Source organism: Ascidiella aspersa, chromosome 9 (genome assembly GCF_963924565.1).
Source record: "Ascidiella aspersa chromosome 9, kaAscAspe10.2, whole genome shotgun sequence".
NCBI lineage: Eukaryota > Metazoa > Chordata > Ascidiacea > Phlebobranchia > Ascidiidae > Ascidiella > Ascidiella aspersa.
The window spans coordinates 18,107,248-18,129,025 of NC_139455.1; the positions used below are offsets into that span (position 1 = coordinate 18,107,248).

General features: G+C 34.2%; 1 protein-coding gene across 2 annotated transcripts; it reads right to left on the reverse strand.

Moving 5' to 3' along the window:
- Positions 1-1,160: 1,160 nt before the first annotated feature.
- LOC146133372 (formin-binding protein 1-like) lies at positions 1,161-21,049 on the reverse strand. Of its 2 annotated transcripts, XM_083396408.1 has the most exons (13): positions 20,962-21,049; positions 20,286-20,452; positions 19,927-20,074; positions 17,896-18,063; positions 16,869-16,997; positions 15,137-15,283; positions 13,711-13,905; positions 10,551-11,078; positions 8,486-8,595; positions 8,166-8,298; positions 5,364-5,518; positions 4,813-4,901; positions 1,161-3,847 (listed from the first exon to the last, which is right to left on the reverse strand). In XM_083396408.1, exons 1-13 carry the CDS (start codon positions 20,983-20,985, stop codon positions 3,699-3,701), a joined length of 2,142 nt encoding a protein of 713 aa, XP_083252534.1. In that variant the 5' UTR covers positions 20,986-21,049; the 3' UTR covers positions 1,161-3,698. The 2 variants fall into 2 exon arrangements, with proteins under 2 accessions (XP_083252534.1, XP_083252535.1); XM_083396409.1 differs by lacking the exon at positions 10,551-11,078.
- Between the last annotated feature and the right edge of the window lie 729 nt (positions 21,050-21,778).

Sequence of the window (21,778 nt, forward strand, 5' to 3'; positions counted from 1 at the left end):
AGTTACGTTACTAAATACGGTGGATTTACAATTTACTTATAGGGGTGTCATATAGGTTTGCGCACATTGTGCCAAAAGCTTGCATACCCGTCTCCAGCGCTAGCCGCAGCGTTTAAATGGGTTGACCTAATTTGCTAGTGAAGATAAAATTTACGGCAGCGCAAATAATAACTACACTTGCAATGATTTTTCTAAATTCGTGAGTACACCAAAAAGCAAGCAGCGTACTGTATAGAAAAAACAAATACTTTTTATTATTTTTTTAATAAAATTAGTGAATGGAAATTTGGAATAGAAGTCGACTTTATATAGAGAGCGTAAAATCTTTTTAAGAAAAGACACGTTTTTTTCACAATTTCTTTGAAATAGCATGCGCTATTGGTCAATAATATAAAAAAACTTAATTCATTTTTAAAGATAACGTTGTTTTGTTTGTTGACGAAACACCTATTAGGTACATTATAAGGAACACCTATTATCAATTTTAGTTCAGATAATAAATAATTTGGCATCGTTGTGTAGTTATTGTGGCCACAATCGCACTAATGTTATTTAATTCCACCTGCATTAGTACTATAGTCGAAACACACCGTGGTGTAATTATATAGGTACACTTTGTATTGCGACACGCGAGAGAGTTTCAAGCAAATAACGACGATCGCATTTCGACCGAAAAATAACAAGACAACATGGAATTATGACGACGCGCAAAATAAAAAAGCGGTTTCGTGCCGACGTGAAAGGGAAGGTCAAAAAATCGCGAAGCCATGCGAAAAATGGTCTTAATAAAGCTATGCAAATCTTCTAACGTGGCGATAGGAAACGATTTTTTAAGTGACAGATTTGACGTTTTCAATGGAGGAATGGAAGCAAAAAACAACAATGGATAACATTCCAAAGTGAATACTAACTGCATTAAAAAAACAACTAAAATTCGTCATCGACAAGTGTAATAGGCCTAACAACTTCAATAGGTTTTAATAGGGGTTTAGGGGTTATGTATTAGAAGTTTGACTAAATTAAAACCAGATAATTGACGAACAAGAAAAGGACCTTAAAAATTTACGATTTGTCGCCGCTTTTTTTTAAAATAAAGTATATTCTTAATTTTTTTTTTTTTTTTAAAGTAAGATGGATTTCTTATCCATACAACGGTTATTCCTAATAACTGTTTATTTTTTTTAGAAATGAGAAGTATTACCAATTAAACGCATTTCAAAAAAGCAGAGGAAACTTTCGTCACTTTTAAAGCAATATATGACTTTCTATAAATAAAAGTGTAAATTGAAGAGCCTTAACCACCAAGGTTTGACGGAAAAAACAAACCGAACAACTTAATGGTTTAAGCATTTTTTAATCACAAATGTTAATGTATATATAGTTGAATTAGTAGAAATACAAAGTTAAAACTGTTAAGCAATGGTCGCACAATTAAAAATCAGTGTTTTAAGTTTACATTAAGGACATGTATAGTTCGTTTTATGTATGTATTTGGCAAAACCGTTCCAATCCATACCAAAATCCCGCAAATCACGTTATGTTTGAAAACAGCTTCTAATTTCAAATCGACAGAAACATTCCGTATTGTTATAAACTCAATGATTTTTGTTTTCAAAACAAAAATGAGTAAAACAGCGAACTCCATGGGAGATAAAACATACGCGGCAACAGCCAAAGGTCTAGAAGCGCTAGCACATAAAGATTTTAAACATCGCCTGACATGCAATACGATAAAACATTTGAAACGATTCCAAAAGATTGTCGACGATAAGATAAGCAAGCAGGTTTACAAAAGGGCGGAAGAAACGACATAAATTCTCTAAAAGAAAAACTGCTTTAAAGAACAATCAAGTTCCCAATTTCAAATAAAACTGTTTAAAAAACTTATTCCGACAATTAACTTATTCCATGAGAGGGCATGAGACCCTACCTTCCCAAACCCCTTAAACAGAAAAACTCACTGTATTTTAACGAAAAGTAAATATGTCGCTTCTTCCGGCAAAAAATTGATCGAAATAAAACAGCGTAAAAAGAAAGTGAAAATAAGAAACGTCCAAAGAACGGCCAAAGGTTGGGTTTACGGCAGCCAGGCAGATTAAGCAAGTAAACAACACTGCGGTAGGCTCGGCGAACGGCATTCGAGACACATATTGCAGCGAGGGCCAAGGTAAACCCATCGGATAAAGGATATTGCGGGGTCCTAATGACCATTAAAGTGCTTCTGAAAACCACTGTTGTTGTGCTAAACACAAATACGATAGTTTGTGACCGGTAAGAAACCGCTGAAAGGCTATTTTTTTATTTGGTGCTGAGCAGGGATTACGTCAGGATCATGATGTTGTTGCGTTGCGACAGTAAGGGGATTTACCTCAATGCAAAATCCTTTGAAGTAGGGATGGCCCAGTCAGCCAAGTCACGTTTCCGCTTATTTCGTCATTACACGGTTTAAGGTGTCTACCCGAGTCACACGAACGAAAAACCTTATTGATCACGCGCAACGTTTAAAGTTTGCCTAATGAGCAATGACTTCGAAAAAAAAGAAGTCGATTACCAGCGATAACAAAGCAACAATACGTCATAGACGTAGATATACTTTCCAGTAAAATCGACAGCGACATTCAGGTAGTTTGAGCGACAACAACTCCCTAAACCAAAAGCAAGCGAAAGTATTTTTAACCGTGGTAAAATTACCGGAAAAAGCAAGAAGAACCACGTTTTGATTTAAAAACCTTGCGCATAACTTTCGCTAAGTTGTATAAATGGGTTTTTGACCCAGGGCTATTAAGTTAGCGCAGATTGGCAATGCACTGTTTTTTTTCTCGGTTTTTGGGTCCCCTAAGGCCCAATTAACTTCGGACTGCAACGCAAATACATCGTAGAAACAATGCAAAATGTTTAGTGAATTAGCGATAACAGCCCTTGGCGGGCTTTTTAATAGAAATTTCGTATCAAGTTTGAAAAGTCGTACAACGGAATGCAACTACGCTGACAACGCCATAAACTGTCGCCTGTGCAAATTGAACTGCCGGTTAAACAAGGGTTTATTTTAGAAAGGGACAGCCCGTGGTTACCGCACTAAGGCCGAATCTTGGAGAATAATGGACAACCCGCAGTTTCCCTTCAGGGAAACTAGCTATTTATCGTCTTGTACTTCAAGGTATAACACAAATCTTTTGCGACTATAGTAGTTGGTAACTTGACATTTAGGGCCTATGTTGCTACTGAAATAGAAGACCTCGTAAATCTAGGCAACGTCCCACCATGCTAGCTAACTTTTACAGCACATAACATGAAACCAAGATAAAAAACTATTTAAATCATTTAGTGAGATAGGCAAGAAGCTGAACCGTATCTTGGGGTATATTTTTAGCCGTAACAATTCGGAAATTTGTTGACTGAAAAAAGAAGTTTTATCTGCCAACAAAATCTTATATCGGCGAGCCAAAGGCCTTATAAAATAAACCTATCTTTACAGGAGCCGTCACTAAAATAATACTGAGCGAAATAAACGATTCGATTCAAAACGGAGTGTTTTGTTTATAGAGCGGCTTTCAGTCGCAATAGAAGGTCGCGTTTTGAGATCAAATGCCGATAGGTTTAAAATCAGTTAATTTTAGCGTGGGGCTGGTTTGAGGAAGTGCCCGCCTCTCTCTCTTTCAACGCTTTCCAGGCGGACTTTTGGCGCACGATACACGCGATCAGGTGAAGAAGGTGACTTCAATATAGGAAGTTGGTACGTAGCCGTCTATATCGTTGTACATCGCTCGCGTCCACCCGTCTCCGTTGTCCGCCTCAAGAACCTGAAACTCCTGGCCGATCTTCATGGACAAGGTTCCCTCGGAATTGGCTGCGGAGAGAAGGAGACGGGTATGTTTAGGTTCGGTCGTTTAACTATATTGGTGGATTGAGGGGTTAAACCAGTGTTCTCAACCTTTTATGGCTTGCGGCACCCCTGAGAAATAATAAATATATCGCGGCACCCCTACAAGGTTTTTCCGTATGTAAATCACGAGTCACAATAAACGGAACTGAAACGACACACATCAACTCTGCACAACGTAGAAAGTTTCAATTGGATTTATTCCACTCTAATATTACACAAAGAGTTGTATCGAGCAAAAGTAAAATTGTTAAATATCTCTCGGCACCCTCAGGCATTAGAAATGTCACTCCAGGGTACCACGGTACCCCGATTGAGAACCACTGGGTTAAACGAATGTCACAAATTTGTGCATGTAGGGAAAACGCTATAAACTTTGTTTTTAGGGCGCTTAAATGTCCGATAGAGTGGAGCCTATAAAGATCTAGTTATTTTGCCGGTTCTTGTCCTTTACTAGGTTTGTTGCAGTCTCATGGATTAGCCATTTCAGCTATTGTCATTGTAAGCCAAAGTTACTTCTATGTATATTTTTAAGCCCCTAAAATCAACTTATTCCAAAAGTTACATGTTCAAGTATAATATGGTGCTCAAAATTACGGTTAATATTATTTTTAGTTTGTGCTGACGATTTTAAGTTGTTTCTTCGCACTAAGTTAAACTGACACTGGTTGTGAGTAGCAGAGGTATATTTTTCCTAAGCAGCACCCATTCTTAGCTTTTTTATTAAATATGGAGGACATCTGTCGAAAATAAAACAGATTACAGTATAACGTTTGTCGATTCTTCTTCATAAGAAAAGTTACTAAAATAGTGATAAAAGGCCATTTGATTTTTTACAAATATACTAAATTAGACGTTATTGTTAGTAGTCGGAATGAAAACAAGCCAGTTTTAAAACAGTAATGCAGGGTTGGGTAAATTTTAATCCGCACCTTCGAAATCGTAAATGGCCTTGCAAGTTCCTATAGGCTCGGCTTCCTCGTCAAAGTCGTCGTTGAAGCTTTGCTCGCGTTGCATCGCACTTAAGAGAAATAAAATCAAAGATTAAATATTGCATTGCCGCCACCGGAAATAAATGTTCTATTAACCTGGCAATTTTTCGTTCAAAAATGCTATTTTTGGGTTTTTTTTTGTTAATAAAAAATGAATTAATTTTTGAATTTTCTATTTACTTTTGAAATACAAGCTTTTTAACATTTCGGCCCAATATATTAAATTTCATTACTAACATCATTTAATAAGGTAGGAATATTTTAACAACTTGATGAAAAATAAATTTCCCTAATGAGGCATTGTTATAGAGACAATTTTTTGTACAGTCACAATTTAACATCAATGACGCCATGTAATAAACCCCATACTAGTGGACACTGGACACACTCTGTCGGTTGTTAAAAAAAACAATTTTTTAGTAAATCGAAACGCAAATCAAGTACAGGATAGTCACAAGGCAAAATCACGCCAGTTCGCAACAAACCCATACCTTGACTTGTTGTTGGCGGCAGGTTCTGTAGCGAGGGGTTGTTTAACGGGCTGCTGTTGTTGTTGCTGCTGGTGATGGTCGTTTGTCGTGGTGTTCCTGGTGGCTCCGCGTGCTGGCGAACTCTGCACGTTGCCCGTAGCGTCGCTGTACCACTCCTGGTGACAAATTAAAACGAACTTTCAACGTAGGTTCCGCGCTTTGCAGAAAACGTTTTGCCGAAGACAGTTGTTTAAGTACACGTGCTGGTACCCATACGGCGTTAATGTAGGAACACGATCGGGCTTGCATGTTTAAGTAAAACGTTCAAGTCGCAACCTCTGGCATTTCTTTGGCATTTCACGCTGACTGTCCAGGTGTTATTTTACTGGCGCCGACCGCAGTACTCGAAACGTTAATCAAAATATTTCTAAGTTGCTTGTAGTATACGACCAGACTGTCGCATGATTTGATCGGATTTTAAGAGTGCTTGTTCGCAAATCCAGCATATGAAACACAAGTATTAGTATTCTTTTCAGGAAAATACCATGAACTTTGAATCCTATCTACCTATATAGTCGATTATCGTAAATATTAATCAATTAGGGCGCCGTAGTGGCTCGTCAAGATATAGGCGTAAATATTCATGCACAACTGGGTTTAAAATAATGATTAATTGATGTGAACTTTTTCAAATCTAATTCCACACGTTTCTTAGATTTTTCGACCGCATCAACAGAGCCATAGCTCCAAGTTTTTTGAGCCGAGTCTGGTCACGAAAGGCGGAAAACCGGCGATTCATCATACCGACTACCGCCTCAAGGCAACTGGAACAATAGATACGAGTTTCGTTTCCGCGCTTTCGGGTGTCACACAGAACTTTAAAGAAACAAAATCAAACTATAGAAGGAAAAAGGGAACCTTTTATAAAAAATTATCAAAGTACCAATGCGTATAACTTTCTTATTGATACAAATACTACATAATGTAGTGCGAGTCGATACCAGGCCACTATTATAGTTAATTAGGCAAACAAATATTAATAAAATGTACGAAGGAAACCTTTGAGGGTTATTAGATTAAAACTACCTTTTTAGGGAAATCCTACTTTTCAATTGTTTTAACTATTTTCTATAAAAAAATACATTTATAAGGAAAACGTTGGATTGGATAACAAACAATCGATGAAATACTATGTGGTCATTTTTATAATCAAATTAGAACGTTTATCACTCAAATATTGTAGGATCATTATGGAATATAGAACTTGACAAACAGTTTCGGATGTTGTCTCTGATCTGCTTGAATATCCCTCTTAACAAGATCAATTTGCACGAAAATTAGTGTCATTTGTTATTTCTATCGTTAGGCGGCGTTATCGTTAGCTACATGTGCACACAAGGTTCACATTGATTGTTATGTGATTATTAAGATAAAAATGAACTGTGGAACGTGAAGATCAAAACTCTTGCCAATTTGATATGAAGCAGCAAGGACGCAACGAAGTGGGACGTCGTTTAAATTTGGGTCAACCTCACGAAGATCGATCGAGGGATGATAGCACTGTATTTAGACGAATAGAAAATCTAAATGTAACTGATCAAATAAAACTGGCCGAAACTGAACATAAAGTAACGTTCCATTTAATCAACGAACCGTCGCCCCTCGGCGACCTCTTGCCTCAAGAATCGAGTGGCTAACGCATTGTACTAAATCTTCCGGTTCTATCAGCCCCGTAAACTAGCGGGAAACGCATTGTTTCCATTATTATAAAAGATATACTGAGGATTCGATCTATTGGCATGAAGCGAACAAAACTCGATGGTTAATTTAGTGCAGTCGGCCAAAAAAAACTGTCGTTCACACGAAAACATAACTGCCGCTAGTTTAAAATAAGTTTAAAGCATGTAAACTCTGTAAATGAAACCTGTCAAATTCTGTTCATATAGACAAAAAAAAGGGTAGATTTTTAGACCATAATAAACACTACACAGAATACAAGTTTTGCGTATTCGATTTTTGCAGTTGTTCCACAAGTCATAAATTTAAAATCTTAGCAAAGCGTATCACTATAGCGGCGCGTCAAAGCGTATAGGTAATGTCCAGTTTACAATAATAGTTGGGTGGGTTCCATTGTCCGGGCAGCATGCCGTTAGGACACAGCTTCTGACCCTGTAAGTATAACAGGAAAAATCTCGCGAGCACTGTTGTTGTCGCCTTGCACAATTGCGCCATTTTCCGTTCTGTGACTTTCAATTCGCATTCTCAAAAGGGCAAACCACTCATCGGACAAACAACCGACAGAATTTGCCGCACCCATTACTAACCATAAAATGTGCGCGTACTTCGCTTTATAACTTGCATGAATGTGTGGCTTTTACTTGTGGTAGGCGATGTTGACACGGAAAAATTATAAACGTTTAAAAACAATTGCTTGGATGAAAAGTCAGCGCACCGAAATGTAAAAAGTTAAGTTCTTGGTACGATTGGTAACACCAGGCCAGACCTGAGCGCATAGTTCTGGATCAAACTAAGCCTAAATTATTTAAAAACACGGTTAAACTGCGACTGTCACAGCAAGCAAAAATATACGGCTAGACCTGGTCTCTGTAAGAAAATTTAACCACAACATAAATTACCTTAACTGGGATGGGTAATACAGTAATTTCTAATTTCACAAACAGCGTATTTCAAACTCAAAACTTTTCATTTTATTAAAATATTTTTTTTAATTTCTGTTTTTCGGCTTATATCATTTTTATACCAGTCGCCTTGCTAAAAGTATTTCATAATGCAAATTTAACATTATCAGTAATTTCATGTTACCTCGTATTGAGAAAGTTCGACTTGGATCTTGTCAATATCAATGGTGGCCTGTTTGATTTGACCTTCAATTAACCCAGGATCACCCAGAGCAGTGTTTGCTCGGTAGACATCTTGCATTTTAAGCATTGCTTTTCTGCACAAGGGTGATACGATACTTAGCGATAGAATTATAAGTATTTATGTTACTGCTACCCCTTAGAAACAATAGCATTGGACATGGCCAAACAAAGTGATTTTAATAACATGGCAAAATATTAAATGGTAATAACAAGTTTTAATAACAGTAATTATAATTTTTGATATTTGAATAAACTAATAACCTTCCATCTTCCTTTTTGGTTAGCTCCTTTCTAGTATCCTCAATTAGTTTTTGAAGTTTTTTCTTCCGTTGTTCGGGAGGGAGATGTGAATAGTCGGGACTTTCTGCACCCTTGGGAAATATTAAAGAAAAATTGGAAAAATTTGCAGAAGTGACAACTACAATATAAGCAACAGTCAGCAGGTGATGTGATGCTCATTTTCACTTAAATTTTAAAACGGAACACTAAGGCAAGTTGTTGGTTAGTGAAGATTCATGCAGGGCAGGGGATTAGAAGTCTATAAACATTTCGAAACTTGAAAAACATACTTTATTGTCCTTATGTTTTTCCTGACATAACACATAAGTTGAATACAACCATTTAAATTAGGCTCAGTGATCTACATGAAGTTAAGTTCGTATCCTATCTTGTGATGGTTATCGCTGTTTGTGGCACATCTTTTTCATTTTCATTTTTTACATATAAAGATTTATATTTTTAATCTTTCATTATAACGATTTATATCATTTTATCTATTAACGTACATTTTTTTATATTACTGTAACTTTTTTAAAGTTACAAATAAAAGTTTGTCGTTACATATTATGTTGCTGAGTTATCAATCTTACAAAACAGTAAAACCACTATAGAACTGCCAACTTAAAATAACGTTTACACCAAATATTACAAATAAAAACAAGAGTAATATACATGCAAAGTTTACTGAAAACATGTATATGTTATAGCACAATATACATAGAACAGTCCATAATTTTAAATGCGTTATTTTTGTCTAACATTTTAAAGCGTCATTGAATTTGTGTCAGATTAACTTCTGCTAGCAGAATATAGAGGCATGATTAAGTACAGGCAAAAACAACTCAAATGTAAATGTAGCGTCATATCCCATTTCCTTATTTACTTGAACGCCTTTGTAAAGACATGAAATTAGATCGCATGAGTCCAATTCATAATCCAAACTGCCCTGAAAGCTTTGTTATTCGATATGTATATACCATGCCAGTTGTGTTCAGGCCATTTATTCAAATTAAAATCAAAAGTCATCTATTGAAGGCAAGTATGTGAAATACCTTAACACTGCAGTTATTGCACAATAGCCTCAAAATTATAACTAATTACTTTAAAGTAAGTGTTAAGAAACTGATATTTGTATGTCATAACCACTGTTTACTATTCCCTGTGGCAATAAAACAAGACACTAGTTTAAATTTTAGTATGTCAGTTGAACTATAAACTGGAAAAACAAAAGAGATAACACTAACAGTTTGCTAACATAATCTAAGATTTAAACAATTTTGTTACATTTGGTTCAAGAGATGCATAGTGTATCAGCACAAATAGGTATAGTCATTACACAAACCAAGCATCAGGGCAAACAGTAAAAAAATCCAGTGACAACAATGCATTTAAACAAACAGCAAACATAAATTAAAGACTAGGATACTCCTGCCAAAATGCAAAAGAAAAACATGCAAATGGATTGTTAAAAAGATTAGGCTATCCTTTTCCATACTTCTGCATTACTAAGCCAAGCTTAAGAACTGACAAGGCTAGTTATCTGTACAGCCTGAAACATCAAAATGAAACTAAAACAAACAAAAAGTGGTTTAAATGGAAATTTTTGCAGCCTTCAATTAACAGAAAGTTTGTAAATCAAAGGAAGGAAATAAAGCCAGGAGCAAAATAGACCCTTAAATGTACCTGTATTTCGGCAAATAACTGATCAGAAACCCAGGAGAGACAGAACAAGAATCTCCATGCAGAAATAAATTGAGAGCGGGTGGGAAATCAAGATGGGTGAAGAAAGCTTGGTCGCAACATTTCCAGTGCCAAAAAGTAATGCAATGTGGCTCCATAATTTAATTTATACGTTTAAACAAAACATTAAGCATATCAATCTTGTAGTTCTCAGAAAAACCTTGCCACACATGACACACTTTATTAGTTATGCATTTTCTAGGCAGTACGTTATTTTAGGCACTTTTCAACTCTCGCCAAACACATGCAGGAAATGTAGCCACGGCTTTCTAACACTGGCGTGCTGCCACAACTGCCCAGAACTCACCCCAGAGTCCGTTGCGGGCACTTCATCATACAGATTTTCTGCGACGCCTTCTTGACCAGGCCTAATAATATCAGTATACTCTCCAGCCATCGCTGCGCCAGACATGTCAACGGTTATCGGACCAGAGACTTCGATTTTAGGAAAAGTATCTGGGGCTTTGCTCATTCGAAACATCGACTTCAATTTCCTTTTATTTCGTGTCACAGAAAGACGGATTTCACTGCCAGCCCTAGCTCTTATGTTGCTATTGTATTTTGCTTCACCAGTAACAGATTCTTTTTGATCCAAAAGGTCGACAGATGCACATCTCTTTTCTTGAGTTAACGGGGAATTGCCCAGGTCCACCTCCTCATAGTTGGGTTTCTTTGTGAAAGATAGTGTCCTAGATTTTTGCTCACTATCGTTGTTTGGCGAAGTTGACGCGGAAAGGTTGCCATCGGAATTGTTCGACACACTGGTTACACTTTGAGAGCGTGGAATGGAGCTTTCAGTGGAAAGCTGCTTGCGGATGTAGTTTACTGGACTTGGCTATAACAGTTATATGGAAATTGTTCAAAGGAAATGGTAGAAATAAAAGGACAGGACAAATTTCAGCTTTAGAGAATATTTTCAAACAAGATTAACATATATAGATATAAATTATATAAATCAGGGGTCTTACTTGACAAGAATTGCTGGAACGGTTAAAGCAAAAAGGGGTATTCTGTTTATTTCTTTCTGGCAAAACATCAAAGTATTCTGAATATCAACAATCAAATTTGGGGTAAAATAGAATAAGTAGCGTAATGGATGGAGTGTAAGATTAAGTTTAATGGGGTTTTGATATTTGGTGTTTGCAAGTTTGCAGTTGTTTAAACAGATGATGTAAGCCCAGATTGAATTTATGTGGATATGATTCAAGTCATTTAAAACACCAACTTGTATATATGGAAACATAAAAACATATTCGATTTGATTTAACTTCTTAACTCATTAAACGAACAATTGGAGATCAGTAGGATTAAACTTAGTTGCAAAGTTTGTTGAATTTTATGAGTCACTTCACATAAATGTACCAAAAAGTTGCAGATTTTCAAGCGTTCCTCTAGAGATATGTCATACAGTGTTTCTAATTATTGGAGAATTTTTATATAGCTGCAGCAAAGCTATTTGCGACATGGATGATCTAAAATAGACTTAAGAGTGAATCTAGAATTAAAATAAGCACTATGGGTGGTCCAAGATATAGTAAATCAGTTTGTATTTATAACAATTTTTGTAACACACTTTAGTCACAATTTATTTTTCAATCAACATTTCCAAACGAATGACAAAGATTTAATATTTACATTTAAAAAATATAGACAACCTTAACTCCAACAATGCATGGTGTCATATTTGTTTTAAGTTCTAACATACATTGCTTTCAAAATTTGTTGTTAAAAGTTAGTGTTGATAAGGCAAGCAACAAAGTAGCACAGAATTAAGTTAGTAGCAACACAACAAACATGCATTGGCAAAAGTGCAAGCTCCTTTGCATGCAAGAGAAACACAAAATCCAGCTGAGTTTTTCATAAATTTTGAGTTTTGTAATTAAGATTTTTTATAAAACTTTTTTTGGCTATAGCAAAAAAAAATTCTATCACTGTTTATTCCTGTTGACAAATTGTATTCAATTTGTATTTTTAATTTTGTAATTTATTACATTTGAATACATGCTTATATACCCCTTTTATTTTAAAATCAACACGATATAGAAATCATTATTAAATAAGCATGATATATGTTATTTTTTACAGCAATGGAATTTAAAAGCAAAAAGACAAACTTCACTTTTGACCAAAGAATAAAAACTGTGTAAGTCAATGCACTTACTATTGCAAAATAAGTTATTTTTAAGAAAATATGTTTCAATTGATTATATTAATCTATAAATGAGTAAGATTTGAATGATAGAATAACTAGTATTTTTATATTCTTCTTTTATCAGAAAAACAAAAAAGAATCGGCCAAGTAAAGCAATCAGAAAAAGGTATTAGCATACAAATTACAATGTCAATAAAACCTTCAAGCAATGACACTTACCCAATTGCTATAAACTATTTTTATATAAATTGATTTAATACTTGCAACCTTGCAACACCAAATGTAAGTATAAAACTGAATTCTGATATAATTTTTAAACTATATATTGTATATGTTTTTGAATCGTTTTGTTGCAAAAGTCAACCTTTGTTGGAAAAACAATTTTTTCGGAAAAATGTTTGTTGAATGATTGATATTCAGAAATGTGTGATATGATGACAGAGAAAAAACTTACTGACAGGCTATAAACTACCTGTAGCACACTGTGTGGTAACCAACAGGATATGGCTGTAGAAATGGCAAATAGCTTAGCTTACACAAGCTTCCATGTATACACACAATTACAACTTATGTTAGTAGGTTGGAATTACACACCGGTCACCACGCAAGCTTTTAGTTGTAGTAGTCCAGTTCGTAAACTGGTTTTGTTTGGTGTTAGCATGTTAATTAAAAATTTAACAACATAATGCTAGACAAACGAATTTGCATTTTATATTTAATGAACTTGATAAAAATATTGACCATGGTCCGAAAACACTACTAAATGACACTAGAGTTTTTGGATTGGATTCGCTAACTTTGAATATATGCACATTTATAATTTTAAAATATGTCCAATAATAATTGCTTTAAAATGAAAAACACATATTAAAGCAATTATTATTAGACATATTTTAAAATTATAAATAGCTAACTGTAATTCTTGGATATATGTGTAAAATATAACATATGCAGACAGAATGAGAAAATGTTTTTGGTATGTTTAATGTGTACACACAAAAGTTTTTTTAAAGGTAAGGCAGAGTTATAAAACAATATTACTTATCAGATAAGAAAATATGAATAAAAAAAAATATGAATCAATAAAATCTTTTTAAAAGTAGGTGGTAATACCATTTGGCTGGTACAGCAAAGTTTGTTTAAATAAAATTCAAAATTTTAAATAGTCATACTTTTGTAGAATAACTTACAAAACAAAAAAAAAACTTGATGCTACTGTTCTACGATAAATCAGGTAACTACAACATACAGCTAGATGATTTCACAACAAACAGCAATTTTAACACAAAAACAGAAAGCATGGGCCATGGCCTACCTTTTTTTGTCCGAAAAGCCAGCTGAATCCACCTTTTCCTTTGTTACCTTTACCGATGACGAGAGAGTTTCTTTGAGAGTCGGACTGCTCTTCGTGATTTGCCTTTCCGTGTTCTGGAGAAGTGTAATCCTCAAATTCCTTGTCAGCAGGAGGCACGAAACCAGACTTTAAACGCTCAACTACCAGTTCTGCATCCTGAGTAAAAGAGTTAAAGCGATGAAAGAAAATGCGCAGGTGTTAGCAAGCCACTAATATTGCTCAAATTTTCTCTTAGCGAATTTGTAAATGCCAAAAACAACTCAAAATATTTAGTAAAGCAAATAATTCAGTATATTATATATTCCATAACGCTTCAGTCTGTAGGAAAATACATTCTCTTCTGTTATCTTACTTAAAAAATTAAAGTTGAATGTACTAGACTTTGTGGTTAGGTAACTTTAAAAGTCAAACAGTGTGTGTGCACAGAACCATAATGAAATCTTCTAGGTATAAAAAAATTATTAATATCACCTCAAAGTTGAAGACAACATATATTAAAGCTCCAAACTTTGAATCGACAGATTTTGTAGTTTATCAGAAAAAAATATGTCATTTCGATTGTAAGCGGAGTTAAAAAGACCAAAATTGTATTTTCGCAATAAAAAAGTAATGCAAAACAGGTTAACTGTGTGTAAAAAAGTGGTAGTCCATTTATGAGTGAAATAGTAAAGAGCGCCAAACCGAAAGTACCACAGTAAACTGTTTTGGACACTTCATGCCAACTTAGCAAACAAATGTAATTTAAACATGAGGTGGTGCATATTTATACATAGGCTTCTAGTCCAGTGCACATAGAGCAGAAAATATTTGACAACACTCCCAAGAATTATATTTAAAAATGCTTTCAAAAGATGTAGAATTGAAAAAAAGAATTTAAACTACCACAAAAATAGGATAAGAACTTTTCCCTGGTACAATTTAACATATTTGATTTAGAAACCAGTCTATAATAATATGTATAAATATAGATCTATAATACAAAATCCTGCCTGAATTAAATAATGACTCTGGAGTCACCTATTTGCACAACATGTTGTGAGAGTGGTTCTTACTGTTCTTATTCATATCGTTTAATGCATGTACAGGACATGAGCAAGTCAGTACAAAATGTTTTGTTAAAACTTGTTTGCTCATATGGCCTGTTGGTTGTTAGACAATAAAATGGCATCAAAGTTTGCTGACAATTTTTTGTACTGCTCCAAAACTACTACATATTATATGCTAATGCCATATTAAGGTTAGGAAATATCCTGGCGCACACAAAGTTATAGGATTGCTAAACCGTTACTTGTCTTTGTTGTTCATGCAAATTTGTGACATGCATATGCAAAAAATAGAAACGTTCAATTAAAAATAGCCTTCGTTTAATAAAAAAGCAGCTTCTTACCAGCTTTGCATCTATAGCATTGGCCGCTCTGTCAATCCCTTCCAAGCATTTTTGTATGATTGGTTTTACTTTTTGGTCAATGTACGAATATGAAATCATAAGTTCCTTAAATTTTAGAATAGCTCTTTCATCGCAATCTCTGTAGCTCTGTGAAAAAATTTAACACAATAAAAAATATTGTTAATGCCAAGAGAATGTTACCTGAAGTGCTGTAGAGCAGTGGTTCTTAAACCGGGGGTGCGCCCCCCCTTGGGGGGCGTGTGAGATTCACAGGGGGCCGCGAAAAATTTAAACTTTAAGGTGAAGTGATATTAGAATGGACAACATCGAGTTATCACACATTAGTTTTTTCTGTCGTGTAGAATATTCCTGTTGATTTTAAGGTTAGTATTTTCGTTTTGTGAGGAGATGATTCCACAAAAACTTAATGCTAACGCATTAATCACGTGATTAAGTTAACCGCTCTGATAGGCCATTTGAGGAAAACATGGTGTGAGCCCACGCACGCACGCATGCGATTAAAAACGATATTTATTAATACCAAAATTTGTTTAATTTTTCGTACTGTTTAATAAATAGCTCTAATATTCACAGAGAAAGTGCTAATACTCTTAATTGTTTCAAAATAATGTTCATTGTTGCGACACACACTATCAAGTTTATGGCTTTTTAATCACTTTGCTTTTGCTTTTGAAAAGAGTTTTTGCGTGTTGCGTTCTGTTTTATAAGGCTCAGTTAGAAACTTTTACCCAGCATTAGGGTTGTTTAGATTAAACTTTTTTTTGAAAAATGATGTTTTCAGCTTGATTTCCCATTATGTGTCACATAAAAATCAGTTTCATAAGGTTGCAAAACAATTGGACAACATTTAGGGGCTCCGCAGACATTCCAAAATTACAACTCTAAAATTGCTAAAATCTGGGACGTCCCCTAACACGATACTGTACGTTTTTCTTTAAAAACGCAGAAGCCTTGTAATTTTTATATTAAACAATGCCAAGAAAGCATTACTAATCTATTTAATAGTTTTTTGTAACTTAAAATGTATTCTTAAAGCCCCCAAATCCCTACTCCACCCCACTTTTAGAGCTTTTTGACGTCATTTTCGAGTGTTTTTAAGGTCCCTGATCAGGAATTGGCCACTGAAACCGCGGTAAATTTGTCAGAAATTCCGCGTTTCAAACTATGGCAACCCTAGGTTAGGCTTGGTTAAAAACAGTTACATCCTTCGTACTGATGCAATTCTGGAAATAAATTGCTGTTATGCTTTGTTTTTTAAATTTGAAACAAGGTTGGGCGCGAGTTTGGTTAAAATTGTTAAAGGATGGCGTGTCTCAAAAAGTTTAAGAACCACTGCTGTAGAGCTTTCAGTGTTTTATTTAAAAGTTACAAATAATTTTTTTTAAGTGCGTAAGTCTGTCCAACACAAATGTATAAAGGAACATTCATCAAAATGAAACTGGTGAAATTGTAATTACTCAAAAACAGTGCAGTAGCCAAATTATTTGGTAACTTTGTATTTTATACAAAATATATGGTATATATTTTGTTTTTAGTTCTTTAGTGTACATATTCTACTAACAAAATAATAAATATAACAAACTTCTTTGAATTTTGATGCTTTAGTTTAAATTATATTTTTTTTCCTTGTTACATAAAGTGATAAATTAATTATTACACCTAAATACAATACTCAAAAACTAACGAAACAGCAATTTACGCTTAGTGTTACCTCAAATATCTTTGGCATTGCATCTCTATAGTGAGCTGTCTGATTGGTGTTGAACTTTTGCAGGAAGGCTCCATAATCTGTTTTGCTTGATTCAACACTGTCCTTTTTGCTTAACCAAATGTGCTTTGCCTGAGAAATGTATTTTTTAGGGATGTACGATAATATTGGATCGGAATATTGTATTGTCATCCGATACTTAGGTGATTTCAGTGCTGTTCCGAACCCAAATTAATATACAAAGTTCAAGCATGATTTGCAATCGAATGCAGTGATTTTTAACTTAAAAGATAAATGTTTCGTAAAAAGATATCACTTAACAATGGATGTTACTAAACTTCTTAATTGCTAAAGCAAAGTTTGACCTAATTACCTAAAAAAACTAGCTCAAATGTTTAATTTGATCTATTTTGTAATTTGAGCATACTTATGATGTCATTTGGTATCAGATCTCATAGCGATACTTTACGTCTAAAATTATCAGGTAGCGATTTTGAAATAAAAAGTCAAAAATTAATTAATATCAATATTTTGTTAAGTTAAAAACTGCTACATGAGCGCTGTAACAGAACAACAGCTTTTGATAAACTATCTGCCTTTGGGTGACAAAGTTTTGACAAACTATGACTGACCAGTGATCAGTAAAGGTGTTTGGAGTGGATTAAAACAATTAGGGTTATTTATTTTACAATTAATAGTTTCTCTATTTTGATATTTCTTTGCAGCCACCAAAGTCCAAATTTAAACTTATCGAAACTAAAAATGTTATATTTTAAGTTTTTTAACATGCACTATAGTTAAATTATCATTAAAAACAAAGTAATAGCCCCTAATACTGTGTTACCATCTAGAAATATAACACGAGGAAGACTCGTGATTTAAACAAAAACAACCTATACTACTACTAGATATACTACTAAATTTTTATTGTCAAGATGATATTTTTTCACATTTTTGGTTTTTAATAATTTCTCCTATAAGTAAAACAATCAAAGTAATACAAAATGAGTCACCCTTTCAGTTCAAATACCTTTTCCACATCGGCTTTTGTGACATTAGAATCAGCGTCAAGCTTTTCGAAGTAACTCTGAGACCTCTCGCACTCTTTCCATTCCTTCTCAAACTTTTTCTTTAATTGTTCAAGGGTTCTCTCTTCTTGCTCCAAAACAACCTGCATGTGACGGCCATCTTGGAATAACTGCAAAACAACAAACATTTATTGTCTGTGTGTACAAATGATGCAAAGCATGTTCAAATCTAGATCTAAATTGGGTTTCTTGAACTTTAGGGGTTTTGCCCCTTAATATCATTTGTCAAAACTTGCACACCATTCTAGGATAAGTTACCTAGCCACAAAGTAAATATGATTGGACTGTTTATTTTAATGTTCAATGATCTATATTATACAGCCAGGGTTACAGGGAAAAATAGGGGATTAAAATAGAAACCGCTGCATCATACAAAATGATGTTTAGTATCTGTGGTTTTCTTTAGATAAACAGAAGGTTGGCAAAGTAATTATGTAAAAACTGCATTGAAAAATGCAAAATAAAGTGTTGTCAATGTTTAGTTTATATTTGCTAGTAATATATGTTAGGCTATCTGGGCACACATTAAAAAGTAAAAATTCCATGTGAAGTTGGTCACCTTCAGGGTTGACAAGCAAAACAGCACCAATAAAAGTTTGAGACTTTGTGCGGATGGCCAATACACTCTATTACCTACGACCAGTGCTTATTTTTAACATCCCTTATATTCAATATTTAAACTGTTTTGGTGATTCGCGATAATATAAAGAAGCCACTGTCCATGAAGTCTTTATCATGAACTGTGCCTTTTATTTTGATCAGATTAACAATACAAGCACTATCACAAACAAATAACTACAACATTTGCACTTTTGTTTCAGGTAACAGTTTTACTTCTTGGGTACAGGAATGCTAAATTGCACTAGAAAACACAAAAAAGCTATTTGGCTGTACAAAGAGCTATTAGAGTTGAACTTCACCAAGGTATATAGCCACTTCAAAAGTACTTTGAATGTAAAGTGTTTTACTTTAAACAAGATGCCATATGATCCTGAAAACTTTCTCCAAGCTCAACAAGCCAGACAATTAACATAAGTTAAAAATGACCATACATAACCACAAACAAATTTGCAGTTGAGTAGCACATGGTTTACTGATTTATACAAACGTATATTATTTAAAGTGTTAGACATGTTTTTTTACAAACAAAAAGTTTATTTAATAAAATAGACATTACTACCATTTGAAATCTCTAAGTAAAGATGTACTACTGTTTAGGTTAAAGTCATGTTATCACTAAAAGCAGAGTATCTAACTACCCAAGAGAGCAATTATGGCTGTAGGAACACTAGACTATGAATCACTACTCATATTAGTCATGGTAATTTCGGTAAGCTTGGCATGCTTTAACCAACTAGGAAATAGGTGCATAAATAAATCAAACTTTGCACACAGTCAGTATTCATCATACCAAATGATTTGAAGCGAGATTTATTAACAAACAATCTATACAAAACAAGTTTAAAAAGGTTCAGAAACACTAAACTTTACGATACTACTTGTACTACTTTCAAAATATTGAAAGATTAAGCAGTGTTTTGTTGATTTTATACATGGTTGCTAATAAATACCAGCTTTAAAATACTATCAGCTTAGGTCAAGTGCTCACATGCTTTCGAAAGAAAGCTGTTTGTTTTGGTGAAAGTCTGACCTATGAATTATTAAAGCTACAGCCCTCCTATAAATAAATGGAATTGATCCAAAACCAATGTAATCCCTTTAAACCTGTATTTAAAAAGCAACCTTAAAGTTTAAAGGTAGAGATGGACAAAAGATTTCCTTAAAAACTTATACTAAGTGGTTATGTAAACAGTCACCTATTACTTTAGTTTTTGTACAGAGAAAAACAATGGTTTACAGTTTATATAAATGAAAGGCAATCTGGAAAGGAAATCCTTTCAAACAAGTTAGCTGACCCTTATTACATTTCTTTAGATAGAATTACAACTCAAAAATGACACAACTTTGGGTACCTTTTTCTTATCTGCTTTCAGTTCATTATAGAAAGCTTGGGCATTTTTACTGATATTTGACATCATTTCTTCAGCTACAGTTTCATGTTGGCCAGCGATGTCATTTAACTCCGATAGTTGACTTTGGAAAGCTTTGTGGGTTGAAAACCTAAAAATAAATTTGGTTGTTCAATAGTGCAATGTAACAAAGAACATATTTAAAACATATAGGCAGGTCTGTACAGCTTTTTGGAATTTTAGCCCTTGCATTCAATCTTTGTTAACACTTTCATGCATATGCAAATCTTTATTAATACTATGCATATCTAAGCAATTAATTAACACCTAAAAAAACAAATGGGAAACAAAGACATGTATACATGTTTCTTTCTTCTTCCTTTCGTTTTGGTTGATAGCTTTTAACAAGTTTTCGCATCTTTCCAGCATACTCCATTTCGATAGAACATCGATCTTTAACAAACTTTGCATAGCGGTCACCAAAATCGATGGTGTGGTGCAGGTGTTTGTCAACATTGTCAAATTGATCCTAGAAAACATTATATTCGGCTATTAAAGATAAAAAATGAATAGTGTTTTTTTACTTTTAGCAACTATTTGTGCTTAATTGACAGCGGTGTGGCAGAATGTTTGGCAGCATTATTGGCTGAAGAACCAGCCGCTTTTTTAATAATTTTTTAAGATCCATTTACAAAAACCCTTTTTGGGTATTCAACCTTAGATATTTTCGAAAGCTTGACCATTAGCACTGCAATTAGTGGGAATTGATTTTTTTGTGACATTCTAAAAATATCTACCAAAGTGTAAACCACATTGTTAGTAAGGATTTTTTTTTCACCTTTGCACAATTCTGGGATTACTATTTTGGTTGTTAATTTCCTAGTTTAACGTCAAAACATGGTTGGGTTTTAGGCGAACACAGCATTTAACTTTAGGGATGTGACCAAACAAAAATAAGAATTTAGGTAAAATATTGTTATACAAAACATTTCCTGAGAAAAGTGACAGTTTTATTCAAATAAATGCTGTATTTCTTACCCAAAGCTCCAAACCCCAATCCATTTTGATGGCTCTCAGGTCAATCACACCTACAGATACCTTAATGTCACAGAATTATGAAACTTCTAAACGTTGAATCAAATAAGAAATGATAAGGTTTAAATGCATTATTATGCTCATTTAGAAGGTATATTCTGGCACTTTTAAAACAACGCTAATTATTGGGTTAGTCAGGTATGACCAACCCACAGCTGTCAAACTTACAGACAGGTATTCAATCTGTTGAATGTGGCTCACTACTTTTTTACTATGTATTTTACCTACATTTTACCCCAAACAACTTCACTGGTGTGATTTGGTATACCTCACATGCCAAAGACCTTGTTGGAAGGCACTGTAATGAAACCAGGATTCTTGCTAATGTTTTTTACAAGGTTGGTTTAAGTTTTTTTATATATATTGCATGGGATGCTGTTCAGGTTGGAAAGTAATTTTTCATGCTCGTTCATAGCCGCACATTTCATGAAAAATTAACATTAAATGCAGTTAGTCACAAAAAATCGCTCAAACGCACAAAACTTCAGCCACGCTAATGGTATAGTACTTCATTTCCAGCCGTACAAATTTGACAAACAACATTATTACACCCGCACAAATTTAGGTAGAAATGTTATTTAAGCCGCGCAACTTCAAGCTGCAAAATCATCCCAAGTTTCCAATCTGGCTGCTGTTTACATTTAAAGGTGACAAGGCTTCACATTCTGACCTTTAATAACTCAAAAACACTAACTTTGCCCATTTAAATTTAAATGATTTTGCTTATTCAACAATAGTAATTAAAATGCAATTATTTGGT